This window comes from Nomascus leucogenys, chromosome 4 (genome assembly GCF_006542625.1).
Source record: "Nomascus leucogenys isolate Asia chromosome 4, Asia_NLE_v1, whole genome shotgun sequence".
NCBI classification, from domain to species: Eukaryota; Metazoa; Chordata; class Mammalia; order Primates; family Hylobatidae; genus Nomascus; species Nomascus leucogenys.
The window spans coordinates 87,685,009-87,710,154 of NC_044384.1; the positions used below are offsets into that span (position 1 = coordinate 87,685,009).

General features: G+C 53.6%; 1 protein-coding gene across 1 annotated transcript in view; it reads left to right on the forward strand.

Moving 5' to 3' along the window:
- LRP5 (LDL receptor related protein 5) overlaps nt 1-25,146 on the forward strand; it is a 103,776-nt gene that overhangs the window by 38,553 nt on the left and 40,077 nt on the right. The window contains exons 5-9 of the mRNA XM_030811372.1: nt 1,150-1,546; nt 5,395-5,566; nt 18,608-18,824; nt 21,474-21,763; nt 24,685-24,911. Of these exons, the coding sequence (XP_030667232.1) occupies nt 1,150-1,546; nt 5,395-5,566; nt 18,608-18,824; nt 21,474-21,763; nt 24,685-24,911 (1,303 nt within the window). The remainder of the gene's footprint in view (nt 1-1,149; nt 1,547-5,394; nt 5,567-18,607; nt 18,825-21,473; nt 21,764-24,684; nt 24,912-25,146) is intronic.

Below are 25,146 nucleotides of genomic sequence, written 5' to 3' on the forward strand. Positions count from 1 at the left end.
CCAGCTGTGTCTAGCCTGTCTGCAGGGACGTCCTGAGAGGACCAGGCTCTCCCCTCATCCATCTGCCTAAGTGCCACTCTGAACCCTGTTCACTCGTGCTGTGGAGGGGCGTGACTTCAAGCTGCTCAGCCAGCAGCAGGCTTGGCCCTGGGGGGCAGCAGAGACCCAGGTGGCTGTGGGGTGGGTGCTTCGTGGCGTGGTTCTGAAACTTAGTTGGAAGTGTGTGGACAGTGCCTTGCCTGTTCTCTGTGGGACCCTATTTAGAAACGAGGTCTGAGTTACTGGGGTTCATCGCTATGTTCTGATGGCCCAGCTGTGTGGAGGCCACGGTGGAGCCCCGTCCAAGGAGCCAGGGCCCTGGGTCTAGCCGTGACCAGAACGCATGACCCAGAGGTGCTTCTCGTCTCGCATCTGTGTTGCCTGGTGTGTCAAGTGGTCGTGAAATGCTGTGTCCACTCTTGGTGTTCCTGAAAGTGCCCCCGGGTCTCAGGCCTCAGAACCAGGGTTTCCCTTCATCTCGGTGGCCCGAGAGCATCTGGGCAGTTGAGCAAAGAGGGCAATTCACTTGACGGGTGCATCTGGCCCTGCCTAGGAGCTCCCCAGCACGGTGCTGGGGCCTGAAGCTGCCACCGGGTGGTGGAGGAGAGGGAGAGATGAAGTGGCGTCGAGCTGGACAGGAACGGTGAGCCCCTGCAAGGTGGGCGTGCTGGGGACGCTGAGCAGCACGGTAGGAGCTGGGTCTGCAGCCTGGTACCCGGCTGGTTGGGGCCGGGTTGTGGTTGGGGCTGGTTTGTGGCCAGGAGAGGGGCTGGCAGGAGACAAGGGGGACTGTGAGGCAGCTCCCACCCAGCAGTTGCAGCCTGATGGCCTGGCTGTGTGGCTCTCAGCTGCATGCATAACCTCTCTGTGCCTCAGATCTCTCATCTGTAAAATGAGGAAACAAACAATGCCAGCCTCCCAGAGCTGTCGTGAGGATGAACGAGTGACCATGTAGCATGGGCTGGTTGCGTGTCACCTAACATCACCAGCCTTTGCAAGGAGAGCCCTGGGGGCCTGGCTGAGTCTTTCCCTTGCCCAGCCCACCCCAGGCCTAGTCTTGTGCCTGCTGCAGGCCCTTGACTCCTGACCTCACTGCATCTGTCTCCACAGGAGCCGAGGAGGTGCTGCTGCTGGCCCGGCGGACGGACCTACGGAGGATCTCGCTGGACACGCCGGACTTCACTGACATCGTGCTCCAGGTGGACGACATCCGGCATGCCATTGCCATCGACTACGACCCGCTGGAGGGCTACGTCTACTGGACAGATGACGAGGTGCGGGCCATCCGCAGGGCATACCTGGACGGGTCTGGGGCGCAGACGCTGGTCAACACCGAGATCAACGACCCCGATGGCATCGCGGTCGACTGGGTGGCCCGAAACCTCTACTGGACCGACACAGGCACGGACCGCATCGAGGTGACGCGCCTTAATGGCACCTCCCGCAAGATCCTGGTGTCGGAGGACCTGGACGAGCCCCGAGCCATCGCACTGCACCCCGTGATGGGGTAAGGCGGGTGGGGGCTGGGGCCTGGAGCCAGGGCCAGGCCAAGCACAGGCGAGAGGGAGATTGACCTGGACCTGTCATTCTGGAACACTGTCTTGCATCAGAACCTGGAGGAGGGCTTGTTAAAACACCGGCAGCTGGGCCCCACCCCCAGAGCGGTGATTCAGAAGCCCCAGGGCGGGGCTGAAGACTTGGGTTTCTAACAAGCACCCCGGTGGTCTGGTGCTGCCACTGGGTCCATGCGTAGAAAGCCCTGGAGACCTGGAGTGAGCCCTTTGTTCCCCTGGCTTCAGTTTCCTCATCTGTAGAATGGAATGGTCCACCTGGGTGATTTCCGGGATGTCAGTAGTGACAGTAAAGGCAGCCTCTGTGACACTGACCACAGTACAGGCCAGGCCTCTTTTTTTTTTTTTGAGATGGAGTCTCACTGTGTTGCCCAGGCTGGAGTGCAGTGGTGCGATCTCAGCTCACTACACCCTCTGCCTCCTGGGCTCAAGTGATTCTCCTGCCTCAGCCTCCTGAGTAGCTGGGATTACAGGCGCCTGCCACTGTGCTCGGCTAATGTTTGTATTTTTGGTAGAGATGGGGTTTCACTATCTTGGCCAGGGTGGTCTCAAACTCCTGACCTCAGGTGATCCACCTGCCTCAGCCTCCCAAAGTGCTGGGATTACAGGCGTGAGCCACCGCTCCCCGTCAGGCCAGGCCTCTTTTAACACTTCGCACGCCATGGGTCTTTTCATCCAGGGGGGTAGGTACAGTTGTACAGTTGAGGACACTGAAGCCCAGAGAGGCTCAGGGACTTGCCCAGGGTCACACAGCAGGATGTGGCAGGTGTGGGGCTGGGCCTGGCAGCGTGGCTCCAGCTTTCCAGCATAGAAGTCTGTGAAAGCAGAGAGTTTGTTGGTCGGTAGGGGAGCCTTTCTGAGACCTGCCCCAGCGGCTCAGAGGGTAGTAGCCAGGGGCCTTCCAGGGGGCTCATAACCCAGAACACTGAATGGGAAAACCCTGATGGAGGAGGCGCAGTGGAGCTGTGGGTGCTGATGGGAAGTCCCAGAGGAGCTGGGAGGTCAGTAGTGGTGCTGCCCTCTGTGGAGCACTTAGTGCGCACCAGGTGTGTTTCCAGGTTCATGGCCCTGGGACCTGAGTTCAGAAGGTGAAGTAACTTGCCCAGGGTGCCCGTTGGGCAGCGGCGGGCAGAGGATTTGCGGGCTGTGGAGCCTGTGCTCGTGGCCCGGCCCTGGGGTTTGTGAGTACGCTGGCCGGGGAGCTTTTCCTGCAACTGGACTGGTGTCTAGGAGCCAGCATGTCAGGCAGCAGGCAGCGGGAGCACAGCAGGCAGAGGGCGGGGCTCCAGCAGCCCTCCGTGGACCCTGGGGCACGGAGGCATGTGAGAGAGGGCTGCTCCATGGCAGTGGCTGAAGGGCTGGGTTGTTCCCCGAGGACGGCGGATGAGGGTAAGAAGTGAGGTCCCCAGGGGCTTTAGCAAGAGGAGGCACAGGAACTGGTTGCCAGCTACAGTGAAAGGAACATGGCCCTGAGGTCAGGAGCTTGGTCAAGTCACTGTCTACATGGGCTTCGGTGTCCTCATCTGTGAAAGAGGAAGGGACGGGGAAGCTGACTCCAAGGTCCCTCCTAGCCCTGGTTTCATGAGTCTGAGGATCCCAGGGAAATGGGCTTGGCAGTCTGACCTGTGAGGTCGTGGGGTCCAGGGAGGGGCACCGAGCTGGAAGCGGGAGGCAGAGGGGCTGGCTGGCTGGGTCAGACACAGCTGAAGCAGAGGCTGTGACCTGGGGCCTCAGAACCTCCACCCCTGAGCTGCCACCCCAGGATCTGGGTTCTTTCCTTGGGGGGCCCCAGGGAACAAGTCACCTGTCCTTTCCATAGGGGAGCCCTTCAGCTATGTACAGAAGGTTCTGCTTTGCCCCTTCCTCCCTCTAGGTGCTCAGCTCCTCCAGCCCACCAGTCAGATGTGAGGCTGCCCCAGACCCCGGACAAGGTCATTTCTGTCCACTGACCTTTGGGGTGGGAGATGAGCTCCTGGCCCCTGAGAGTCCAGGGGCTGGTGCGGGAAGCCTGTGCAGGGTGGAAGTGGGCTTCCCTGTCCCAGGGGAGCCCCCAGGCACTCAGGTCACTGGGCTTGCCGCTGGCATGCTCAGTCCTCCAGCACTTACTGACACCAACATTTACAAACACCAACATTGACCGACACCAACATTTACTGACACTGACATTTACCAACACTATTTACCAACACTGACATCTACTGACACTGGCATCTACCAACAGCAACATATACTGACACTGACATTTACCAACACTGACATTTACTGACACCGACATTTACCGACACCAACATTTACCAACACTAGCATCTACCAACACTGACATTGACCGACACTGGCATTTACTGACACTGACATTTACCGACACCGACATTTACCAACACCAGCATCTACCAACACTGACATTCACCGACACTGGCATTTACTGACACTGACATTTACCAACACTGACATCTACTGACACCAACATCTACTGACACCAACATTTACCAATACCAACATTTGCCAACATTGACATTTACCAACACTGACATCTACTGACATGGCATCTACCAACACTGACATTTACCAACCCCAGCATCTACTGACACCAACATTTACCAACACCGACATTTACCAACATCATTTACCAACACCAACGTTTACCGACACCGAAATTTACCGACACTGAAATTTACTGACACTGACGTTTACCTACACCGACATTTACCAACACTGGTATTTACCGACACTGATATTTACCGACACTGATATTTACCGACACTGATATTTACCAACACTGACATCTACTGACACTGGCATCTACTGACACCAACGCCAGCATCTACCAACACTGACATTTACCAACACTGACGTTTACCGACACTGACGTTTACCACCATTGACATTTACTGACACTGACCATTTACTGACACTGGCATCTACCAACACCAGCATCTACCGACACCGACATTTACCGACACCAACATCTACCAACATTGACATTTACCGACACTGACATCTACTGACATGGCATCTACCAACACCGACATTTACCAACACCAGTATCTACCGACACTGACATTTACAAACGCCAGCATCTACCAATGCCGATATTTACCAACACTGACATTTACCAACACTGACATCTACTTACACTGGCATTTACCAACACTGACATTTACCAACACCGACATTTACCAACACTGATATTTACCAACACTGACATCTACTGACACTGGCATCTACCAACACCGACACCAGCATCTACCAACACCAACATTTACCAACACTGACATTTACCAACACTGACATTTATCAGCATTGACATTTACTGACACCGACATCTACTGACACTGACATCTACTGACACCGACATTTACCAACACCAGCATCTACCGACACGAACATTTACCAACACTGACATTTACCAACACTGACATTTACCAACACCGGCATTTACCAACACCGATGTTTACCAATGCCGACGTTTACTGACGCCAGCATCTACCAACACCGACATTTACCAACACCGACATTTACCGACACTGACATTTACTGACACTGACATCTACCGATACTGGCATCTACTGACACTGATATTTACCAATGCCAGCATCTACCGACACCGACGTTTACCAACACCGACATTTACCAGCACCGACATTTACCGACGCCAGTATTTACTGACATCAACATTTAGCCATGTGATGGGGGCCAGCTTGGGGGCAGGCCTTGTTCTTGGCACTGGGGATGCTGCAGAGACCAGACAGACTCATGGGGTCATGGACTTCTGCTTCTTCTCCAGCCTCATGTACTGGACAGACTGGGGAGAGAACCCTAAAATCGAGTGTGCCAACCTGGACGGGCAGGAGCGGCGTGTGCTGGTCAATGCCTCCCTTGGGTGGCCCAACGGCCTGGCCCTGGACCTGCAGGAGGGGAAGCTCTACTGGGGAGACGCCAAGACAGACAAGATCGAGGTGAGGCTCCCGTGGACGTGTTTGATCCAGGAGTCCTGGCCCTGCCTGGCTGTCCCTGGGCTCCCGAGAGGCCAGGCCTCGCCACCCCCTGCAGTCAGATGTATGTATCGGCGTGGCACCGATGGGTGCCTGTGCTCTGCTATTTGGCCACATGGAATGCTTGAGAAAATAGTTACAATACTTTCTGACAAAAACGCCTTGAGAGGGTAGTGCTACACAACGTCCTGTGGTTACGTAAGATGTTATCATTCGGCCGGGCGCCTGTAGTCACAGCTACTTGGAGACTGAGGTGGGAGGATTGCTGGAGTCCAAGAGTTTGAGGCCAGCCCGGGCAAAGGGGACACAGGAATCCTCTGCACTGCTTTTGCCACTTACTGTGAGACTTGTTATTTCACAATACAAAATTAAGACAAAAAATTAATCACATATCCACTGCCCTGCTTAAGACAGAAGACATGGGTGTTGTTGAAGCCAGAGGCAGCTGCTGGCCTGAGTTTGGTGATTGGTTCCCAAGCAGTTGAAGGCAGTTTTGTTTTTCCATAGATGTCTGTCCTCCCTATGCTGGGTGCAGCCTTGCCCTGCTGCTGTGGTCAGGATTCAGTGGCCTTGTCCCGTGGACAGCCTTGCCCTGCCGCTGTGGTCGGGTCTCACTGGCCTCGTCCTGTGGACGCAGCCTTGCCCTGCCGCTGTGGTCGAGTCTCAGTGGCCTCGTCCCGTGGACGCAGCCTCGCCCTGCCGTGGTGGTCGGGTCTCAGTGGCCTCGTCCCGTGGACGCAGCCTCTCCCTGCCGCGGTGGTCGGGTCTCAGTGGCCTCGTCCCGTGGACGTAGCCTCGCCCTGCCATGGTGGTCGGATTTCAGTGGCCTTGTCCCATGGGTGTGCTTTGGCAGCTTGCTTTTTGCTCACTTATGGAGCCTCTCTTGAGCTTTTTTGTTTGTTTTTTTGTTTGATTTTGTTTGATTGTTTGTTTTTGTTGTTGTTGTTGTTACCTAGGCTGGAGTTCAGTGGTGCGATCTGAGCTCACTGCAACCTCTGCCTCCCGGATTCACACCATTCTCCTGCCTCAGCCTCCTGCGTAGCTGGGATTATAGGCACCCACCACCACGCCCGGCTAATTTTTGTATTTTTAGTAGAGACAGGGTTTCACCATGTTGGCCAGGCTGGTCTGGAACTCCTGGCCCCATGTGATCCACCTGCCTCGGCCTCCCAAAGTGCTGGGATTACAGGCGTGAGCCACTGTGCCCTGCCTCTATTGAGCATATTTTGAGGTGCTCTTGGTGCCAGTGGTATGTTAATTACATGTGTCCCCATCACACCATCGTCACTCATTGAGGTGACATTGGTGCCTCTCCTCAGAGTGGATGCCTCCCTCTGTTTCCAGCAACTTCTGAAGGCTTTTCCTGAGCCGCATCAGTCCTCGTTGACATCACCATTGGGGTCACCTTTGCTCTCCTCAGGGCTCCCAGAGGAGGCCCGAATCAGGCAGCTTGCAGGGCAGGGCAGGATGGAGAACATGAGTGTGTGTCTGTGTTGTAGGATTTCAGACCCTGCTTCTGAGCGGGAGGAGCCTCAGCACCTTCAGGGTGGGAACTGAGGGATGGGGGAGGCTGAGCGGACGCCCTTCCCATGAAAACCCTAGACGCTGCAGGTGTGACCATTTCCTGCTGGAGCTCCTTGTAAATGTTTTGTTTTTGGCAAGGCCCATGTTTGCGGGCCGCTAAGGATGATTTGCCTTCACGCATCCCCGCTACCTGTGGGAGCAGGTCAGGGACTCGCGTGTCTGTGGCACACCAGGCCTGTGACAGGCGTTGTTCCGTGTACTGTCTCAGCAGTGGTTTTCTTGAGACAGGGTCTCGCTTGCTCACCCAGGTTGGAGTGCAGTGGCGCGATCACGGCTCACTGTAGCTGCAATCTCCCTGGGCTGAAGTGATCCTCCTGCCTCAGCCTCTGAGTAGCTGAGACTACAGACACGTACCACCACACCCAGCTAGTTTTTGTGTATTTTTTAGGGGGACATGGGGTTTGCCCATGGTGCCCAAGCTGATCTCAAACTCCTGAGGCACAAGTGATCCACCTGCCTCGGCCTCCCAAAGTGCCGGGATGACAGGCATGAGCCGCCACACCCAGCTCAATGATTTTCTTTATTGTGGTAAAATAAACATAGCACAAAATTGATGATTTTAACCATTTTAAAGTGAACAGTTCAGGCCGGGCGCGGTGGCTCACGATTGTAATCCCAGTACTTTGGGAGGCTTAAGTGGGCAGATCACCTGAGGTCAGGAGTTCGAGACCAGCCTGGCCAACATGATGAAACCCAGTCTCTACTAAAAATACAAAAATTAGCCGGGCATGGGGGCAGTTGCCTGTAATCCCAGCTACTTGGGAGGCTGAGGCAGGAGAATCGCTGGAGCCCAGGAGGTGGAGGTTGCAGTGATCTGAGATCACGCCACAGCACTCCAGCCTGGGCAACAGAGCAAGACTGTGTCTTGAAAAATAAATAAATAAAAAATTTTTAAAAAGTGAACAATTCAGGGCGTTTAGTATGAGGACAATGTGGTGCAGGTATCTCTGCTACTATCTACTTCTAGAACACTTTCTTCTGCCCTGAAGGAAACCCCATGCCCGCCGGCACTCACGCCCATTCTCCCCTCTCTCCCAGCCTCTGTCAACCACTAATCTACTTTCCGTCTCTGGGGGTTCACTTCTTCTGGATGTTTTGTGTGACTGGAATCCTGCAATATGTGGTCCCTGTGTGTGGCTTCTTTCTGTAGCATCGTGTTTTCCAGATTCATCCCCACATTGTCGCACATTATCAGAACCTCATTCCTGACTGGGTGCAGTGGGTTAGGCCTGTAATCCTAACACTCTGGGAGGCCAAGGCGGGATGATCACTTGAGGCAGGAGTTTGAGACCAGCCTGGCCAGCCTAGCAAGACCCCAGCTACCAAAAAATTTTGAAAGTTAACTGAACGTGGTGGTGGGCACTTGTGGTTCCAGCTACCTGGGAGGCTGAGGTGGGAGGATCGCTTAAGCCCAGGAGGTCAAGGCTGCAGTGAGCTATGATCGCACCACTGCACTCCAGCCTGGGCAACAGTTGAGCAAGACCCTGTCTCAAAAAACAAACAAACAAAAGTTCCTTCCTTTCTGTGGCTGGATGACATCCCATTGTATGGCCAGAGTACATTTTGTTTGTCCATTTGTCGGGTGGTGGGCAGTGGTTTCCACCTTTTGTCTCCCATGAAGAATGCTGCTATGAACATTTCAATGCAAGTTTTTGTTTGAACACCTGTTGTGAATTATTTGGATGTATGCGTAGGGGTAGGATTGCTGAGTCCTATGGTAATGTTAGGTTTGACTTACTGAGGAACCATTAAACTGTTTTCAACAGTGGCTGTGCCGTTCTGCATCCCCACCGGCAGTGTGTGAGGGTTCTGACTTTACCTCCTCACAGATGCTTCTTTTCCATTTAAAAAAATATTCGGCCGGGCGTGCTGGCTCACGCCTGTAATCCCAGCACTTTGGGAGGCCGAGGCGGGCGGATCGCCTGAGGTCAGGAGTTGGAGACGAGCCTGGCCAACATGGTGTAACCCCATCTCTACCAAAAATATAAAAATTAGCCAGGTGTGGCGGTGAGCACCTGTAATCCCAGCTACTTGGGAGGCTGAGGCAGGAGAATCACTTGAACCCGGGAGGCGGAGGTTGCAGTGAGCCAAGGTCACGCCACTGCACTCCAGCCTGGGCAACAAGAGTAAAACTCCATCTAAAATAAAACAAAAATAAAAATAAATAAAAATTTATAAAAACATTCATCACAGCCAGCCTAGTGGGTGTCCCGTGTGGCTTTGCCTTGCATTTCCCTGATAACTAGGATGCTGAGCGTCTTGTCCCAGGCTTGCCACATCTCAGCACTTTGAGATACGTCGCACAGTACCCATTTGCGAACGAGAAATGAGGTTTAGGGAACAGCAGCTTGTGTCATGTCACACAGCGAGCAGGGGGTCTCCGGGCCATCTGACCCCACAGCCGACCAAGCCCCAATCCTTACCGCCTCCTAGTGTTGTGGATGTAGCCCAGATTTTTCAGATGAGAACACCAAAGCTCAAAACAGGAGCGTTTTGCCCACATTGGATACACGATGTCTGTGGTTTGGTCCTGAAGTCACTTTATATCTCAGTGGTCCAGACTGGAGTAGGACAGGGGGTTCTGGGGAATGGAGAAGGCGTCTCAGGTGAAAGGAAGGAATTCCAGATTCTCCATACTGTCCTTGACAAGTTAGAAGACTCAGAGGGTCTGGCAAAGTCAGACAAAGCAAGAAGAGAAATGCAGTCAGGAGGAAGCTACGCTGTCCAGGAACTGGGGGGTCACAGGAGCTCACCCCTAGGAACTGCACTTGCTGGGGCCTTCATGTCACAATGACGTGAGCACTGCGTGTTGATTGCCCACTTTTTTTTTTCTTTTTTTTTTTTTTTTGAGGCAGAGTCTTGCTCTGTCGCCCAGGCTGGAGGTTGCAGTGAGCCAAGATCGCACCACTGCACTCCAGCCTGGGCCACAGAGTGAGACTCCATCTCAAAAAAAAAAAAAAAAAAAAGCCAACCGAGGAATTGAAAGTGGGGGTGTCACAGTAGCAGAAGGGGGGTCGTGGAGCAGGCCACCCTGTGGTCGCACACTGGAAGTTCATTACCTGACGATTTGGAGCTCATCACTGGGGGCCTAAGGAGAGATACTGAAGGATGAGGAGTGATGGCGTGGGGTGCGGGTGTCATTGGTGGCCGGAACTTGGGGACTGCTGGGGTGCCTCACTGCAGGCCTTCTCAGGGCCCTTCACATGCTTAACATGGGCTGTTTCTAAGAGGGGGATACATCGCATAAGCGTTCTCAGACTACCCCATCAAGTGTCCCTTTCTTTCCCCGCTGTGGCACTCTCTGGGAATGTGCAGGTGGATGCCAAGACCCGCCCTGCCATCCACCTGCACGTCCAGAGCTGACTTAGCCTCGAGATTCCTGCCGGCACCTCCTGCCCGGGGACAGCTCGGATGTGCCCATGGAGACGCTGTTTCTGTGTTTTCTGCTGGAGTTTGGTGCGTCTTTTCCTCCTGCAAGTGGCCACCGCTCCTGGGTATGTCCTCAGGCTTGTGCGAGTCATGACCGCTTCTCAGGTCCTTGCTCAGCGCCAGGAGCAAACCCTCCTGGCACTTTGTTTAGAGATGGATGCGCCAGTGTTCCTGCTGTGGACCCCCGTCTCACATGAGGGTCTTGGGCCTGCAGGCTCATTCAGCAAACACCTGCTGAGGATGCAGTGTGTGCCAGCTGCGTGCCAGGCAATGGCAGGGACAGTGGCTGCTGCTGGGGTTGTGGTGGCTTCTGGGGACTCTGGGGACAGCTGAGGTGGAAGGAGCCACGGCTCCTTGAGGGTGCAGTTGGACTCCAGGTGGAAGGGATAGTTGGGGGAGGTATAAATGGGGTCAGGGAGCAGACACATTTGGAACAATGGGAACATTTCTAAGATGCTATGTCGGGAGGCAACGAAGCGGCCAACCCAGGTGCTGAGGAGCCCACACCAACGCTGGACGTGTTTTGCCGCTCACCTTTGTTGGGGAGTGGTGGGAGAGAGGATTCCATTCCACGCGGTGGTGTGCACAGCTGGGCTCTGTGGATCTGGGCGCTGGGAGGAAGGTGCTTTCTGGGGGGCTATCCGGGCCCTGCCTTTAAACACACAATCAGGCTCCAGGTTTTCAGCTCCCAGTGCATGAGAGGACTTCACGGGCAGCTGTGGCTGATCCCTTGATGAATTGGGAGAAGAACAAAGGTCTATGAAATGAGGTTTCGTGTAGATGAGATGACATTAGAGACGCCCACAACAGATTTACAGAGTGGAGCAGAGATGGTGGATAGGTCTGGGAGGCCCCTCCTGCTGGCCTTGTCTGTGACAGCTGTCCTGGGAATCAGCTTCCAGGCCGCCCCAGCAGCCTGACTGACACACACAGGGGTTTTAGCCCCATCCTGTGACCAGCTGTTGCCATCATCAGTGACAGCTGGGAGTGGCGGTGGGTCCAGCCCTGAACGCCTTCCCCACCTGCTGGGGCCCACCCAGGGCAGTCCTGACACCTACAGGTTGCTTGGAGCCGCATTCAAGTCCTGCCCCACCGCGTGTGAGGCCCAAATGGTCGTGGGCTGAGATCCCCTGGATGCGGCCCCACCTCCCTTCTGCTTCGCATAGCTGCCTTTTCTCAGCGTTTTTCCAGCCTCCTGGGCTAGGAATTCCAGTGTTGTGCTGGCTTTGCTCCGGGGCATCTCCTTAGCCCTCTTCCTGAGTCTAGAGCCCGGGGGTTGGAAGTTCTGGCCCCCGGGACACCTGCAGCCACACTCAGCTTCTCCTGTGAGCCTCCAGCATGTCCCCTCAGGACCAAGCCCTCACGTTCTTGCCTCCCTGCCCACCTGGGCTCAGCCAGGGGAAGGCCTGGCTGGGAGTGTCTCCCCTCTGCCCTGCCCTTCTCCCCTCTACCCTGCCCTTCTCCCCTCTACCCTGCCCTTCTCCCCTCTGCCCTGCCCTTCTCCCCTCTGCCCTGCCCTTCTCCCCTCTGCCCTGCCCTTCTCCCCTCTGCCCTGCCCTTTTCCCCTCTGCCCTGCCCTTCTCCCCTCTGCCCTGCCCTTCTCCCTTCTGCCCTGCCCTTCTCCCCTCTGCCCTGCCCTTCTCCCCTCTACCCTGCCCTTCTCCCCTCTACCCTGCCCTTCTCCCCTCTGCCCTGCCCTTCTCCCCTCTGCCCTGCCCTTCTCCCCTCTGCCCTGCCCTTCTCCCCTCTGCCCTGCCCTTCTCCCCTCTGCCCTGCCCTTCTCCCCTCTGCCCTGCCCTTCTCCCTTCTGCCCTGCCCTTCTCCCCTCTACCCTGCCCTTCTCCCCTCTACCCTGCCACGGCTTTTATATCCTGTGCCACAAGACACAGCTATGTGTGAAAGTGGCAGGGTCTGGCATCTCTGCGGGTCTCCGAGGCCCACGCTCCAGTGCTGCTCTTCCCACCCGCTAGCTGTGCCCTCACGCTGGAGGGACAGCCCAGCCTTCTCCCGAACCCCAGCCCCGTGTGCCCAGCTGCCCCCAGCCCTCTCCCCTGGAAGCCTGGGTCACCCCAGCCGTATGCCATGGTGGGGACATCCTGCCTCCTTAGCCTCCCAGGGAAGGTCCTCTTTCCAAATGGCGATACCTGGTCCCTGCCTGGAGGCTGGAAGCTGTGGCCCTTCCATGCCCCTCCAGGGTCTGTGCACTCGGTTGGCCCAAGTTCCCATCAACGTCATCATCGTCACCATCATCATCATTTTGCTTGTCTGTGAGCCGGCCTGGTCTCCCAGAGCAGAGACCCTCTGAGGTCCAGCCTGAGTTGGGGTCTCAGTGCTGACCCCTGACGGGGACTTGGGACGTACCAGGTCTGGGTCAGGAGTGACCCCCAAACCTCGTGCCCTTTGACAGGCACCCCTGACTTTTGACATCACTCACAGCGGGAGTGATGGGACAGGGTCTGTTGGCTGCACTGTGCTCCTAGGGATCTGGGGAGAGGCTACACCCTTGGGCTTTGACACTGCAGAGCCGTGTGTGTGTGTGTGTGTGTGTATGTTTGCGCGCGCGCACGTGTGTATAAGATCTTTTTTTATTACATGAAGCAAAATAACTGTTGCCGTTTCCTTTTGGGTTTTGTGTTTGACAGAGTGGGGTACTTCTTCCCTCAGACAACAGAACTCTCCCCTTTAAACGCGTGCTGTCAGAGGGTGGGTCTTGGGCTCATGTCTGTTTGCACAACCAAGTCAGAGGAGACACAGGGTTCTTCATAAAAACATTGCACAGCAGGCGACTGTCCAGAGTCAGCCTGCAGGACGGCAGCAGCCCTGCCCCTCAGAGCACAGCTAGGGTGGGCTGCTTTGGGATCTCCCGTCCTTCCCTCCCACCTGGCAGCCGGCGGCCGGTACGTTCCTTGGTGTACTGGTCAGGGGGGCACGCGCCTGCTCTGCTTACCCTGGGAACAGGACAGAAGCTGGCAGCTTGGAGAGGACAGGGCTGGACCCTTTGGTGGCCTCTGGCTGGACCATCTCATTGTCCTCAGACACAGCCTCTCGGGTCTAGTTTCATTTCCTGAAAAACAAGTGCACAGAACTCCTAGAGCAGGAGTTGAGAGCTACGGCCCCCGGGCCAGATCCAGCCCTGCTCCAGTTTTCACACCATGCTCAAGCCAAGTGGTTTTTACATTTTTTAATTGCTTGAAAAAAAGATCAAAAGGAGGTTTCATGACCCATGAAAATTATATGGAATTCAAATTTCAGTGTCCATAAATAATTCTTGAGACAGGGTCTCGCTCTGTCACCCAGGCTGGAGTGCAGTGCTGTGAGCATGGCTCGCTGTACCCTTGACCTGCCAGGCTCAAGCGATCTTCCTACCTCGGCCTCCTGAGTAGCTGGGACTACAGGTGCATGCCACCAAGCCCGGCTAATTTTTTTTTTATTTTTAGTAAAGACAAGGTCTTTCTATGTTGCCCAGGCTGTTCTGGAACTCCATCTTGGCCTCCCAAAGTGCTGGGATTACAGGCTCGAGCCATGGATCCCAGCCTGTTTTTGTTTTTTTAGTGATAAAGTTTTGCCGGGTGTGGTAGTGTGTGCCTATAGCGATTTGGGAGGCTGAAGTGGGAGGATTGCTTAAGCTCAGAAGTTTGAGGCTGGGCTCAAGTGATCAGGAGGTATACTATGATCATGTCATTGCATTCCAGCCTGGGTGACAGAGCAAGACCGTATCTCTAAAAAAAAATATTTAAAAAGCACTGGGTGGGGTGGCTCACGCCTGTGGTCCCAGCTACTTAGGCAGCTGAGGTGGGAGGATCGCTTGAGCACAGGAGTTTGAGGTTGCAGCGAGCCAAGATCGCGTCACTACACTCCAGCCTGGGTGACAGAGCCCAGACCCTGCCTCTTAAAAAAAAAAAAAAACAACATGTATTGGAACACAGCCATGCCCGTTCAGTCCCGTGCTCTCCACGCTGCTTTCTGCTCCAGAGACCCTTATGGCCTGGAAGCTGAAAATATTTTCTATCCTTTACAAAAAGGTTTTGCCGACCTCTGTCCTGGAAAATTCATCTCCCAAATTCTCTTCCGGTGCTGGCGTTCCTGGGTGTCCTAAATTTGGCCCCTGTTATTTCTGAACTCTGTTTTGGCCCTGTTCCCTCCCAGGAGCCAGGACGGGCACGTTCTCTGTGTCTTGTCCCCTGACGCTCAGAGGCTTGGCTTGGCTGGGGCATTCTTGGAAAGATCTGGCTCCAGGAAAGGCGGAGGCCTCCTGAGTCAGCCCAGAGGGAACCTCCCCCAGGTCTTGGGGAGGCCTGACCCAGCAGAGTGGCTTTTGCAGATGGGTTGGACCGGTCAAGGTGTGCTGAAAGTTGTCCTCAAAAGGCCACTTCGGGATTTCCTTCCTCCAGTATTAGAGCAACTGAGAACTGTTCATTGCGAGCCTAATGTTTTCCAAGTTGGCGGGTCCACAGGGTGTCCTGGGATTCTGGAATCTGGGTGGAAAATAGGGGGCTTGGGGGAGTGTCCCGGGTTCTGGAATCCAGGTGGAAAGTGGTGACGTTCAGGGAGTGGCTTCTGAGCCACCATAGGGGTCTCTGTAGGAGCCTCTGCCCATCCGGGAGATTGCGCAGGCCCTGCCGGCCCAGAGCCAGTGTCTTGCGCTTGCCGAGGCTACAGCCAGCCCCAGCCGGGTGGAACAGCCACGTTGCCTCCTCTCACTTTGTTTTGGGGCCACCTGGGAGTGTGGAGCAAGGGTAGAGAGGGAGGAAGTGGCTGCCAGCCGTTGCCCAGCACCCTTGTTTGCCTTGGGCCCTCTGTGGTCTCCTTTATATTGCTCTTCAATGAAGCCAGGGAAGTGGACTTCCTCGCCTCACTTCCTTTCAACATGTCTGGAACTTTGGTTATTAAAATTAAAAAAATGTGTGGAAATAGAGCAAGAAGAGAAAAATCTCTCCAAGAGATAATAGTGACCTCTGGGCTGGGCGTGGTGGCTCACGCCTGTAATCCCAGCACTTTGGGAGGCTGAGGCAGGCAGATCACCTGAGGTCGGGAGTTTGTGACCGGCCTGACCAACATGGAGAAACCCCGTCTCTACAAAAATAAAATAAAATAAAATAAAAATAAATAAATACCAAATTAGCCAGGCGTGGTGGCGCATGCCCATAATCCCAGCTAAGGCAGGAGAATCGCTTGAACCTGGGAGGCAGAGGTTGCAGTGAGCCAAGATCGCACCATTGTACTCCAGTCTGGGCAACAAGAGTGAAACTCCATCTCAAAAAAAAAAAAATAAATGAATAAAAATAGTGACCTCTGGCCAGGTGTGGCAGCTCATACCCGTAATCCCAGCACTTTGGAAGGCTGAGATGGGCAGATTGCTTTAGCACAGGAGTTTGAGACCAGCCTGGCCAACATGGTGAAACCCCATCTCTACAAAAATAAAATAAAATTTAAGAGATAATAGTGACCTTTTGGTAGATTGAAACCTGGATTGCTTTCTTTTTCTAAATGCGGATTCTTTTCTTTGTGGTGTTTGTGTTCTGTGCCGATGTCCCTCCCCCAGCCCTGTTATTGTGAGTGGAAGAAGGGGCAAGGGTTCGCCCGCTACTGTGAGCCCCTCCTCTCACGCTGGGTGTCCTTGGAGAAACCTGCACTTCCTCATTGTATGCCAGGGCCGGGTCCCTCCCTGGCGTGGTTCTGTGCTGCTGGGATGGGGCCAACCCCTCAGGTGTTTTCTGAGTGTCATACACAGGCGTGTGCATTCACGGCCTTTGCGTGTCTTCCTGTTGTGGAGGCAAAACGTGAAGAACCCTAGACGATATTGGAACCAGGGCTCCGTCACCTGCTGTTCATTGCACACTGGAGCATCCAGGAGTGGGTGGAGAGCTCGGACTTCCAGGCACGGCCCCAGGGGCTGGTCTAACCATGTTTGCGCCGGCCTGCTCGTCAGAACCGCCTGTTGGGAGCTGTTATCATGATTCTGTACCTGGGCCCTAGAGCTGCCTGTTGGGGGCTGTTATCATGATCCCATACCTGGGCCCTGGGCCATCTGATTCTGACTTAATTGCTCCAGGTTGGGGCCAGGCCGTTGTTTTTTGTTGTTTCCTCTGTGACGTTAGCCACTGGGCTACTCTGAGCCCCTCAGTTACAGGTGGAGAAACTGAGACCCATGGGGGTGCAAGGACTTGCCGAGGACCCAGGGCCCCTTGGGGGCAGAGCTGAGGTGGGGCCTGGCTTTGGGTCCCAGAGCTGCTGGTCCCCTTCCCGCTCTCCTGACCGCTTTTTTTTTTTTTGAGACAAGATCTCACCCTGTCACCCAGGCTGGAGTGCAATGGCATCATCTCGGCTCATTGCAATCCTCACTACCTGCATTCAAGTGATTCTCCTGCCTCAGCCTCCCAAGCAGCTGGGATTACAGGTGTGTGCCGCCATGCCCAGCTCTTTTTTTTTGTATTTTTAGTAGAGATGGGGTTTCACCATGTTGGCCAGGCTGATCTCGAACTCCTGACCTCAAATGATCCGCCTGCCTCGGCCTCCCAAAGTGCTAGGATTACAGGCTGGGATTACACTGCGCCTGGTCCTAGCAGCTTTGTCCTGTGCCACCCAACAACAGATGACCGAAGTCTTTGCTTCTTAACATGCATTCCATCTGCCTTACAGTTTTGCCACCTGCAAAACAGATGACTTGTTGCTTTTCTGGTAAGCTGGAAATGTAATCTGGTAGCAGGAGGCCCGTGAAAGCTTGCCTTTAATGGCCTCGTGTCTCTTTCATCCTGTCCTGAGAGCTGGAGAACTTGAATGTTGCGCCTAACCCAACCTTCCTGTTAACATACATTTCTGCAGGCTCGTGGATCATCAGAACCACATCTCACGTGGCTGTATGCTTCCGTTGGTTCAGGTGTTTTTACCTTGACAGTACTTTCTCCTCTGTGGCTTTTGCGGTGGTTGCTTTTAATCAGCATTGACTCTTCAAGAAAAATATTTAGCTGTTATGTCTCAGAGGAGACAAGGAGGAAAGCATCTGAGACCTAAAGGCTTAGACTTAGAACGAGAAGTGCCCTCAGAGTTCATTGGGCCCTGACCCAGTGGGAAATGAGTTCACAGAGAAGTGGGAGAACCTTGCCCCAGGTCCTGCCGTTGCTCACAACTGCCCCAGGTCCTTACATTTGCTCCAGGTCCTGCCTCAGGTCCTGCAGTTGCTCTGTGTGGTGGGTGTGATCTGGAGCCCTCCCCGCTTTGTTGCACCTGGGGCAGGCATTGCTAATTGATCCCAGGACTCCTTCCTGCAGAGCACGCCCTGGTTCTCCAGGCAGCCACTGCCTGTCAAGCCTGCAGTGGTTCGGGAGAGGACACCTGCTTGCCTGGCCTGTTCCAAATCTTGCTTCTTATCCCAGCACAGGTGGGGGATGCTATGGGAAAGGGATCCTCAGCTGGCCCTGTCACTGCTCTATCAGCTAGGGACGTGGCAACCTAGTGAAAACATCATGGCCGGGTGTGGTGGCTCACGCCTGTAATCCCAGCACTTTGGGAGGCTGAGGAGGGTGGATCACTTGAGGTCAGAAGTTCGAGACCAGCCTGGCCAACATGGTGAAACCCCATCTCTACTAAAAATACAAAAATTCGCCAGGCGTGGTGGCAGGCACCTGTAATCCCAGCTACTCGGGAGGCTGAGGCAGGAGAATCGCTTGAACCTGGGAGGCGGAGCTTGCAGTGAGTGGAGATCTTGCCACTGCACTCCAGCCTGGGCAACAGAGGGAGACTCTGTCTCAAAATCTCAAAAAAAAAAAAAAAAAAAAAAAAAACTAAATAAAGAAAGCGCCATTTATCCAGCACCCCTGGGGCACCATGATACCTGGTGTTTTATGGTACCTGGCAAGGTGCAGGTGAAGTTGAGGCTCTTGGGCATTGAACCCGTCTTGTTTGGGGCAGTTCAGGCCCCAGGCAGGGTCAGGGGGTTGGCTCTCGTTGGCATGGCCCTGGCCCATCCAGACCTGTATCTCTGCCGTCCTGCAGGTGATCAATGTTGATGGGACGAAGAGGCGGACCCTCCTGGAGGACAAGCTCCCGCACATTTTCGGGTTCACGCTGCTGGGGGACTTCATCTACTGGACTGACTGGCAGCGCCGCAGCATCGAGCGGGTGCACAAGGTCAAGGCCAGCCGGGATGTCATCATTGACCAGCTGCCCGACCTGATGGGGCTCAAAGCTGTGAATGTGGCCAAGGTCGTCGGTGAGTCCAGGGGGGCGCCAAGCCATGGCTCAGCCATGCAGACTTGCATGATGAGGAAGTGACAGGTCCATGCCTGGGCATAAGTGTTGAGCTGAGGTGCCCCGCCCTGGGGAAGGGCAGGACAGGAAAGATGACAGTATCTGGCCAAGGACAGATGGGAAGGGACCAAGCGTGCTGATTAGGGAGTGGTTATGGACTAGGAATGTCAGTAACAATGGTTAGAAAGTGACTAACATTTGTTGAGCACCTGCTATGTGCCCGGCCCTGGCCGGGAGCCTTCGTGCCCCGAGTGACCCCATCTGCGAATGTAGTTCCTTGCTTTACTCACACTGGGGAGTGGGAGGCAGAGCCATGCAACTCACAGGTGCCAAGCTCAGGACTCACTCCTGGGTCTGCCTGGGCTAGGCTGTGCTTGTTGCCCCTGTGGCCAATGCATGTGCACCTTTCACCTGAAAGCCAGGATCTTTGGGACGCTTCCTGAGGTCGTTGTCTGGCACAATGATTTGTCTCTTCCTGAAAAGGTGATAGAGTTACACTGGAGAGAGCAGCATCCAGGCGCGGCAGGGACAGGCCTGGGGCTCGCGGGCAGGGGCTCTGTGTCCTGCCGGGGTCCCGTGCTACACCTGCTTGTCAGAGGCACTCAGTAAATCTTTGCTGATGAAGGATGAGAGGACAGAGGACGTGATGCTTGCTGCTGCATTGCCTGCAGTCCTGGGTGAGATGCCCAGGTTGACTCTGCTCCCCGTCGGGTGGATGTGATGTTAGACCCCCGGCTTTAAAATACGAGGGAGCTGGGAATTGAGGGAGCAGGTTGGGGCAGAAAGGACAGCCCCGCGGAAGCCTGGAGCTGAGGCAGTGTTGGTGACCCCTGGAGCAGTGAGTGCTTCCTTCATGGCCTACAGTCCTCATACAGGGGATGCAATCCACGAATTTAGTTTTCCCAGCCTCCTTTAAAAACGCATTCATGCTGGGGCCGGGGCAGTGCAGTGGCTCACATCTGAAATCCCACCACTTTGGGAGGCTGAGGCAGGCAGATCACTTGAGGTCAGGAGATTGAGACCAGCCTGGCCAGCGTGGTGAAACCCCGTCTCTACCAAAAGTACAAAAAAAAAAAAAAAAAAAATTAGCCCAGGTGTGGTGTCACACGCCTGTAATCCCAGCTACTTGGAAGGCTGAGGCAGGAGAATCGCTTGAACCCAGGAGGTAGAGGTTGTAGTGAGCCAGTATTGTACCACTGCCCTCCACCTGGGCAATAGAGCGAGACTCTGTCTCAAAAAGAAAAAACAAAAAGAACATTTATACCAGGTGCAGTGGCTCATGCCTGAAATCCCAGAACTTTGGAAGATTGAGGCAGGAGGATCACTTGAGCCCAGGAATTTGAGAGTGTCTTCCCTGGGCAACATAGAGAGACCTCATCTCTACCAGAAAAAAAAAAAAATTATAAAAAATTAGCTGGGCGTGGTGGCATGTCCCTGTGGTCCCAGCTAGCTACTTAGGGGCCTGATATGGCAGGATCACCTGAGTCTGGAGGCAGAGGTTGAAGTGAGCTGACATCATGCCACTGCACTCCAGCATGGGTGACAGAGTGAGACACTGTCTCAAAAAAAAAAAAAAAGCATTTACTATCCACCATGGAAGGTGAGACTGACCTGTGAGTGATTGTTCAAAGAACAAAAAATAAACCCCAGAGATAAGACAAAAGGGTGCCTCCATAGGGGTGTGATTTAAAGCTGAGAAATTGGGCTTCTTCCCCCTCCCCTCTCACACCATGGTTTAAAGGAGATGGGGAAAAGGATTCTTTTTTTGGCTGAAATATTTAACACTAAATTAAAGCCAATTTTAACAGCACTTCGGTTGATGAGTGAAATTAACAGACTGGCCAAAAATAAATGAACACTGTGTGTACTATGTGAAAAAGAGGCAGCTTTGGCCATGCTGGGTGAACGTGTTTTCAGGGTTGCTGGGAATGTCTGTGAATTGGAGGAAGGGCCTAGCTGGTACTCTCAGGAGCCGAGGTCCCGAGGGGCAACTCGCCCGGTCCCTGCTCTGAGGCGTTAACTGCTTTCTTCCTGGGCAGGAGCGCAGGCCAGGAGGCTGGACCACTGGGCTGGCACTCTTGCCGAGCTGCTCCCTGACTTCCTGACCATGTTCCCTTCAGCAGCCTCTCTGCACTTTAGTTTCCTTGAATGAACAATGGGAATGAGAATAGCTCCTACCTCCAAGGTGGATGGAGTGAGTTCGGACAGGTGACTCCCTGGGACCAGTGCCTGGCGCCTGACAAGGTCCGTTCAGAGCCCGCACTGCTGTTACTGATACTGACCCTTGGCCGTACCAGGGGAGAACTTGGTTGCCATTGCCAGGTGTTCTCCCACCACCCCCACTACTGTCCCTGTTTGACGTGTGGCAGGAATAAAGCTGTGCACGTTGGAGCTTTTGGCACATCCTGGCTTTCAGGTGAAAATGTGTGTGTGATTGAGGGTTGAGCCTGGCCAACCCAGCCATGAGGTTGGACCCAACGCGGGGGTGAGTCCTGAGCTCGGCACCCCTGAGCTGTGTGGCTCACGGCGGCATTCATTGTGTGGTTTGGCCGCACCCCTTTCCCTACTGGGCTGTTGATGTTTAGACTGGAGCCTCTGTGTTCGCTTCCAGGAACCAACCCGTGTGCGGACAGGAACGGGGGGTGCAGCCACTTGTGCTTCTTCACGCCCCGCGCAACCCGGTGTGGCTGCCCCATCGGCCTGGAGCTGCTGAGTGATATGAAGACCTGCATCGTGCCTGAGGCCTTCTTGGTCTTCACCAGCAGAGCCGCCATCCACAGGATCTCCCTCGAGACCAATAACAATGACGTGGCCATCCCGCTCACGGGCGTCAAGGAGGCCTCAGCCCTGGACTTTGATGTGTCCAACAACCACATCTACTGGACAGACGTCAGCCTAAAGGTAGCGTGGGCCAGAACGTGCACACAGGCAGCCTTTATGGGAAAACCTTGCCTCTGTTCCTGCCTCAAAGGCTTCAGACATTTTTCTTAAAGCACTATCATATTTATTGTAACGCAGTTCAAGCTAATCAAATATGAGCAAGCCTGTTTAAAAAAAAAAAAAAAAAAAGATGATTGTAATGAGCAAATCCGGTAGACACACACAGGGCTTTTGTGAAATGCTTGTGTGAATGTGAAATGTTCGTTGTCCGTTGAGCTTGACTTCAGACAACCCACCCGCTCCCTCATCAGTGCCTGTTTGCTTAGCAGACTCTTTCTTCATTTATAGTGCAAATATAAACATCCAGGACAAATACAGGAAGACTTTTTTTTTTTTTTTTTTTGAGACGGAGTCTTGCTCTGTTGCCCAGGCTGGAGTACCGTAGCGTGATCTCAGCTCACTGCAACCTCTGCCTCCCAGGTTCAAGCGATTCTCCTGCCTCAGCCTCCTGAGTAGCTGGGACTACAGGCACGCACCCCCACACCCAGCTATTTTTTTTTATATTTTTAGTAGAGACAGAGTTTCACCATGTTGGCCAGGCTGGTCTTGAACTCCCGACCTCAGGTGATCTGCCCACCTCAGCCTCCCAAAGTGCTGAGATAACAGGTGTGAGCCACCGTGCCTGGCCTAGGAAAACTTTTTGCCTTCTAAAGAAGAGTTTAGCAAACTGGTCCATGGGCTGGCCTTCTGATTCTGTAAAGAAAGTTTGATTGGTGGCTGGGTGCAGTGGCTCACATCTGTAATCCCAGCACTTTGGGAGGCCGAGGTGGGCGGATCACCTGAGGTCGGGAGTTCGAGACCAGCCTCACCAACGTGGAGAAACCCTGTCTCTACTAAAAATACAAAAAAAAATTAGCCGGGCATGGCGGCGCCTGCCTGTAATCGCGGCTACAGGGGAGGCTGAAGCAGGAGAATTGCTTGAACCTGGGAGGCGGAGGTTGTGGTGAGCCGAGATGGCACCATTGCACTCCAGCCTGGGCAACAAAAGTGAAATTCTGTCTCAAAAAAAAAAAAGAAAGTTTGATTGGTGTACACCAAAGCGCATTTGTTTATGGATTGTCTGTGGCGGCTTTTGTTCTGCTGAGTTGAGTTGTGACAGATCTGTATGGGCTCTAAAGCCTAAAATATGTACCATCTGCCCCTTTACAGAAAAAGTGTGCTGACCTCTATTCTAAAGTATTGGACAACTACAATGTTCGCTCATTTATTACTCTACGATTTGTTTTCTGCTTTTTGTTGTTGTTGTTGTTGTTGAGATAGGGGCTCCCTCTGTCACTCAGGCTGGAGTGCAGTGGTGTAATCTCAGCTCACTGCAGCCTCGACCTCCTGGGCTCTAGTGATCCTCCCACCTCAGCCTTCCTAGTAGCTGGGACTACAGGCACACACCACCACACCTGGCTGATTTTGTGTGTGTGTGTGTGTGTGGAGACGGGGTTTCTGCATGTTGCCCAGCCTGGTTTCAAACTCCTAGGCTCAAGCACCCACCTCAGCCTCCCAAAGTGCTGGGATTACAGGCATGAGCCACCATGCCCAGCCTATGCTACTATTTGTATTACATAGCTTTAAAAGATTCTTTACGATTTTAAGTCACAAGGGTTCTTTGTAGAAAAAAATATATATATAGAAAAGTATAAAAAAGAAAATAAAAATTGTCCATAACCTCTCCAGCCAGAGACGACCGTTGGCTGACACCTCAGCATACTGTCTTCAAGTCTTTTTTCTCAAAGATAGCATTTCTCATCATCACAGTCATATGCTACACAGAATTCTGTATCCTGATTTTTTCACTTGACATTACAACAGGTATTTGATGACGCTGTGACAAACATTTTGGCACAATCTTTTAAACGTGTGAAATACTCCACTTCACAAATGTTCCCTTTTAGGCTTACCTGTTCTTTTATTATGCATGTGCTGGTTACAGCCGGGCACAGTGGCTCATGCCTGTAACCCCAACACTTTAGGAGGCTGAGGCAGGAGGATCACTTGAGCCCAGAAGTTTGAGACCAGCCTGGGCAACATAGTGAGACCCCATCTCTACAAAAAACTGTTTTAATAAGTCGGGCATAGTGGTGCATAGCTGTAGTCCCAGCTACCCAGGAGGCTGAGTTGGGAGGATCGCTTGAGCCCCAGGAGGTTGATGCTGCAGTGACCTGAGATTACTCCACTGCACTCCAACCTGAGCGACAGAGCAAGTCTTGTCTGGGGAAGAAAAAAACCACATCTATCTCTATATATATAATATATAAAAAATATATAATTATAAATACATAATATATATAACGTATATAATATATATTTTAAACATATATTTTAAAATATATAATGTATATTTTAAAATATATGATATATAATATACATATATATATGTATATATATATAAAATCTCCAAGTTGCTTTTTCCAAAAAGGTGTCTTGCTGCATTTCAAACATTCATTTAAAAACCTGAATGTTGGTAATCTGGTCCAGAATGTGTTCAGTAGCTGCTCCCAGTGGCCAAGCATCTTGGCAGATGTCTACAAAACACGCTGGTTCTGGCCTGGCATGGTGGCTCACGCCTGTGATCCCAACACTTTGGGAGGCTGAGGCAGGTGGATCACCTGAGGTCTGGATTTCGAGACCAGCCTGGCCAACTTGGTGAAACCCCATCTCTACTAAGAATACAAAAAAATTAGCCAGGCATGGTGGCGGGCGCCTGTAATCCCACCTACTTGGGAGGCTAAGGCTGGAGAATCGCTTGAACCCGGAGGCAGAGGTTGCAGTGAGCCAAGATCGCACCATTGCACTCCAGGCTGGGCAAGAAGAGCGAAACTCCGTCTCAAAAAAAAAAAAAAGATGCTCGTTCCTAAAACGTGGCCCTTTTCCTCCTCACCTGCTGCCAGACCATCAGCCGCGCCTTCATGAATGGGAGCTCGGTGGAGCACGTGGTGGAGTTTGGCCTTGACTACCCCGAGGGCATGGCCGTTGACTGGATGGGCAAAAACCTCTACTGGGCCGACACCGGGACCAACAGGATCGAAGTGGCGCGGCTGGACGGGCAGTTCCGGCAAGTCCTCGTGTGGAGGGACTTGGACAACCCAAGGTCGCTGGCCCTGGATCCCACCAAGGGGTAAGGGTTTGCCTGTGCCGTGCGTCCTCGTGTCCACCTCGTATGAGACAGTGCGGGGGCGCCAACTGGGCAAGGTGGCAGGCTGCCCGTGTGGCCCTCAGTGATTAGAGCTGTACTGATGTCATTAGCCTTGATGGTGGCCAGGACTGGTAGGACCCTCAGAGGTCATGGAGTTCATTGGTGGAGCGGGTGCTGAGGCTGTATCAGGCACAGTGCTGGCTGCTTTCACCTGGGC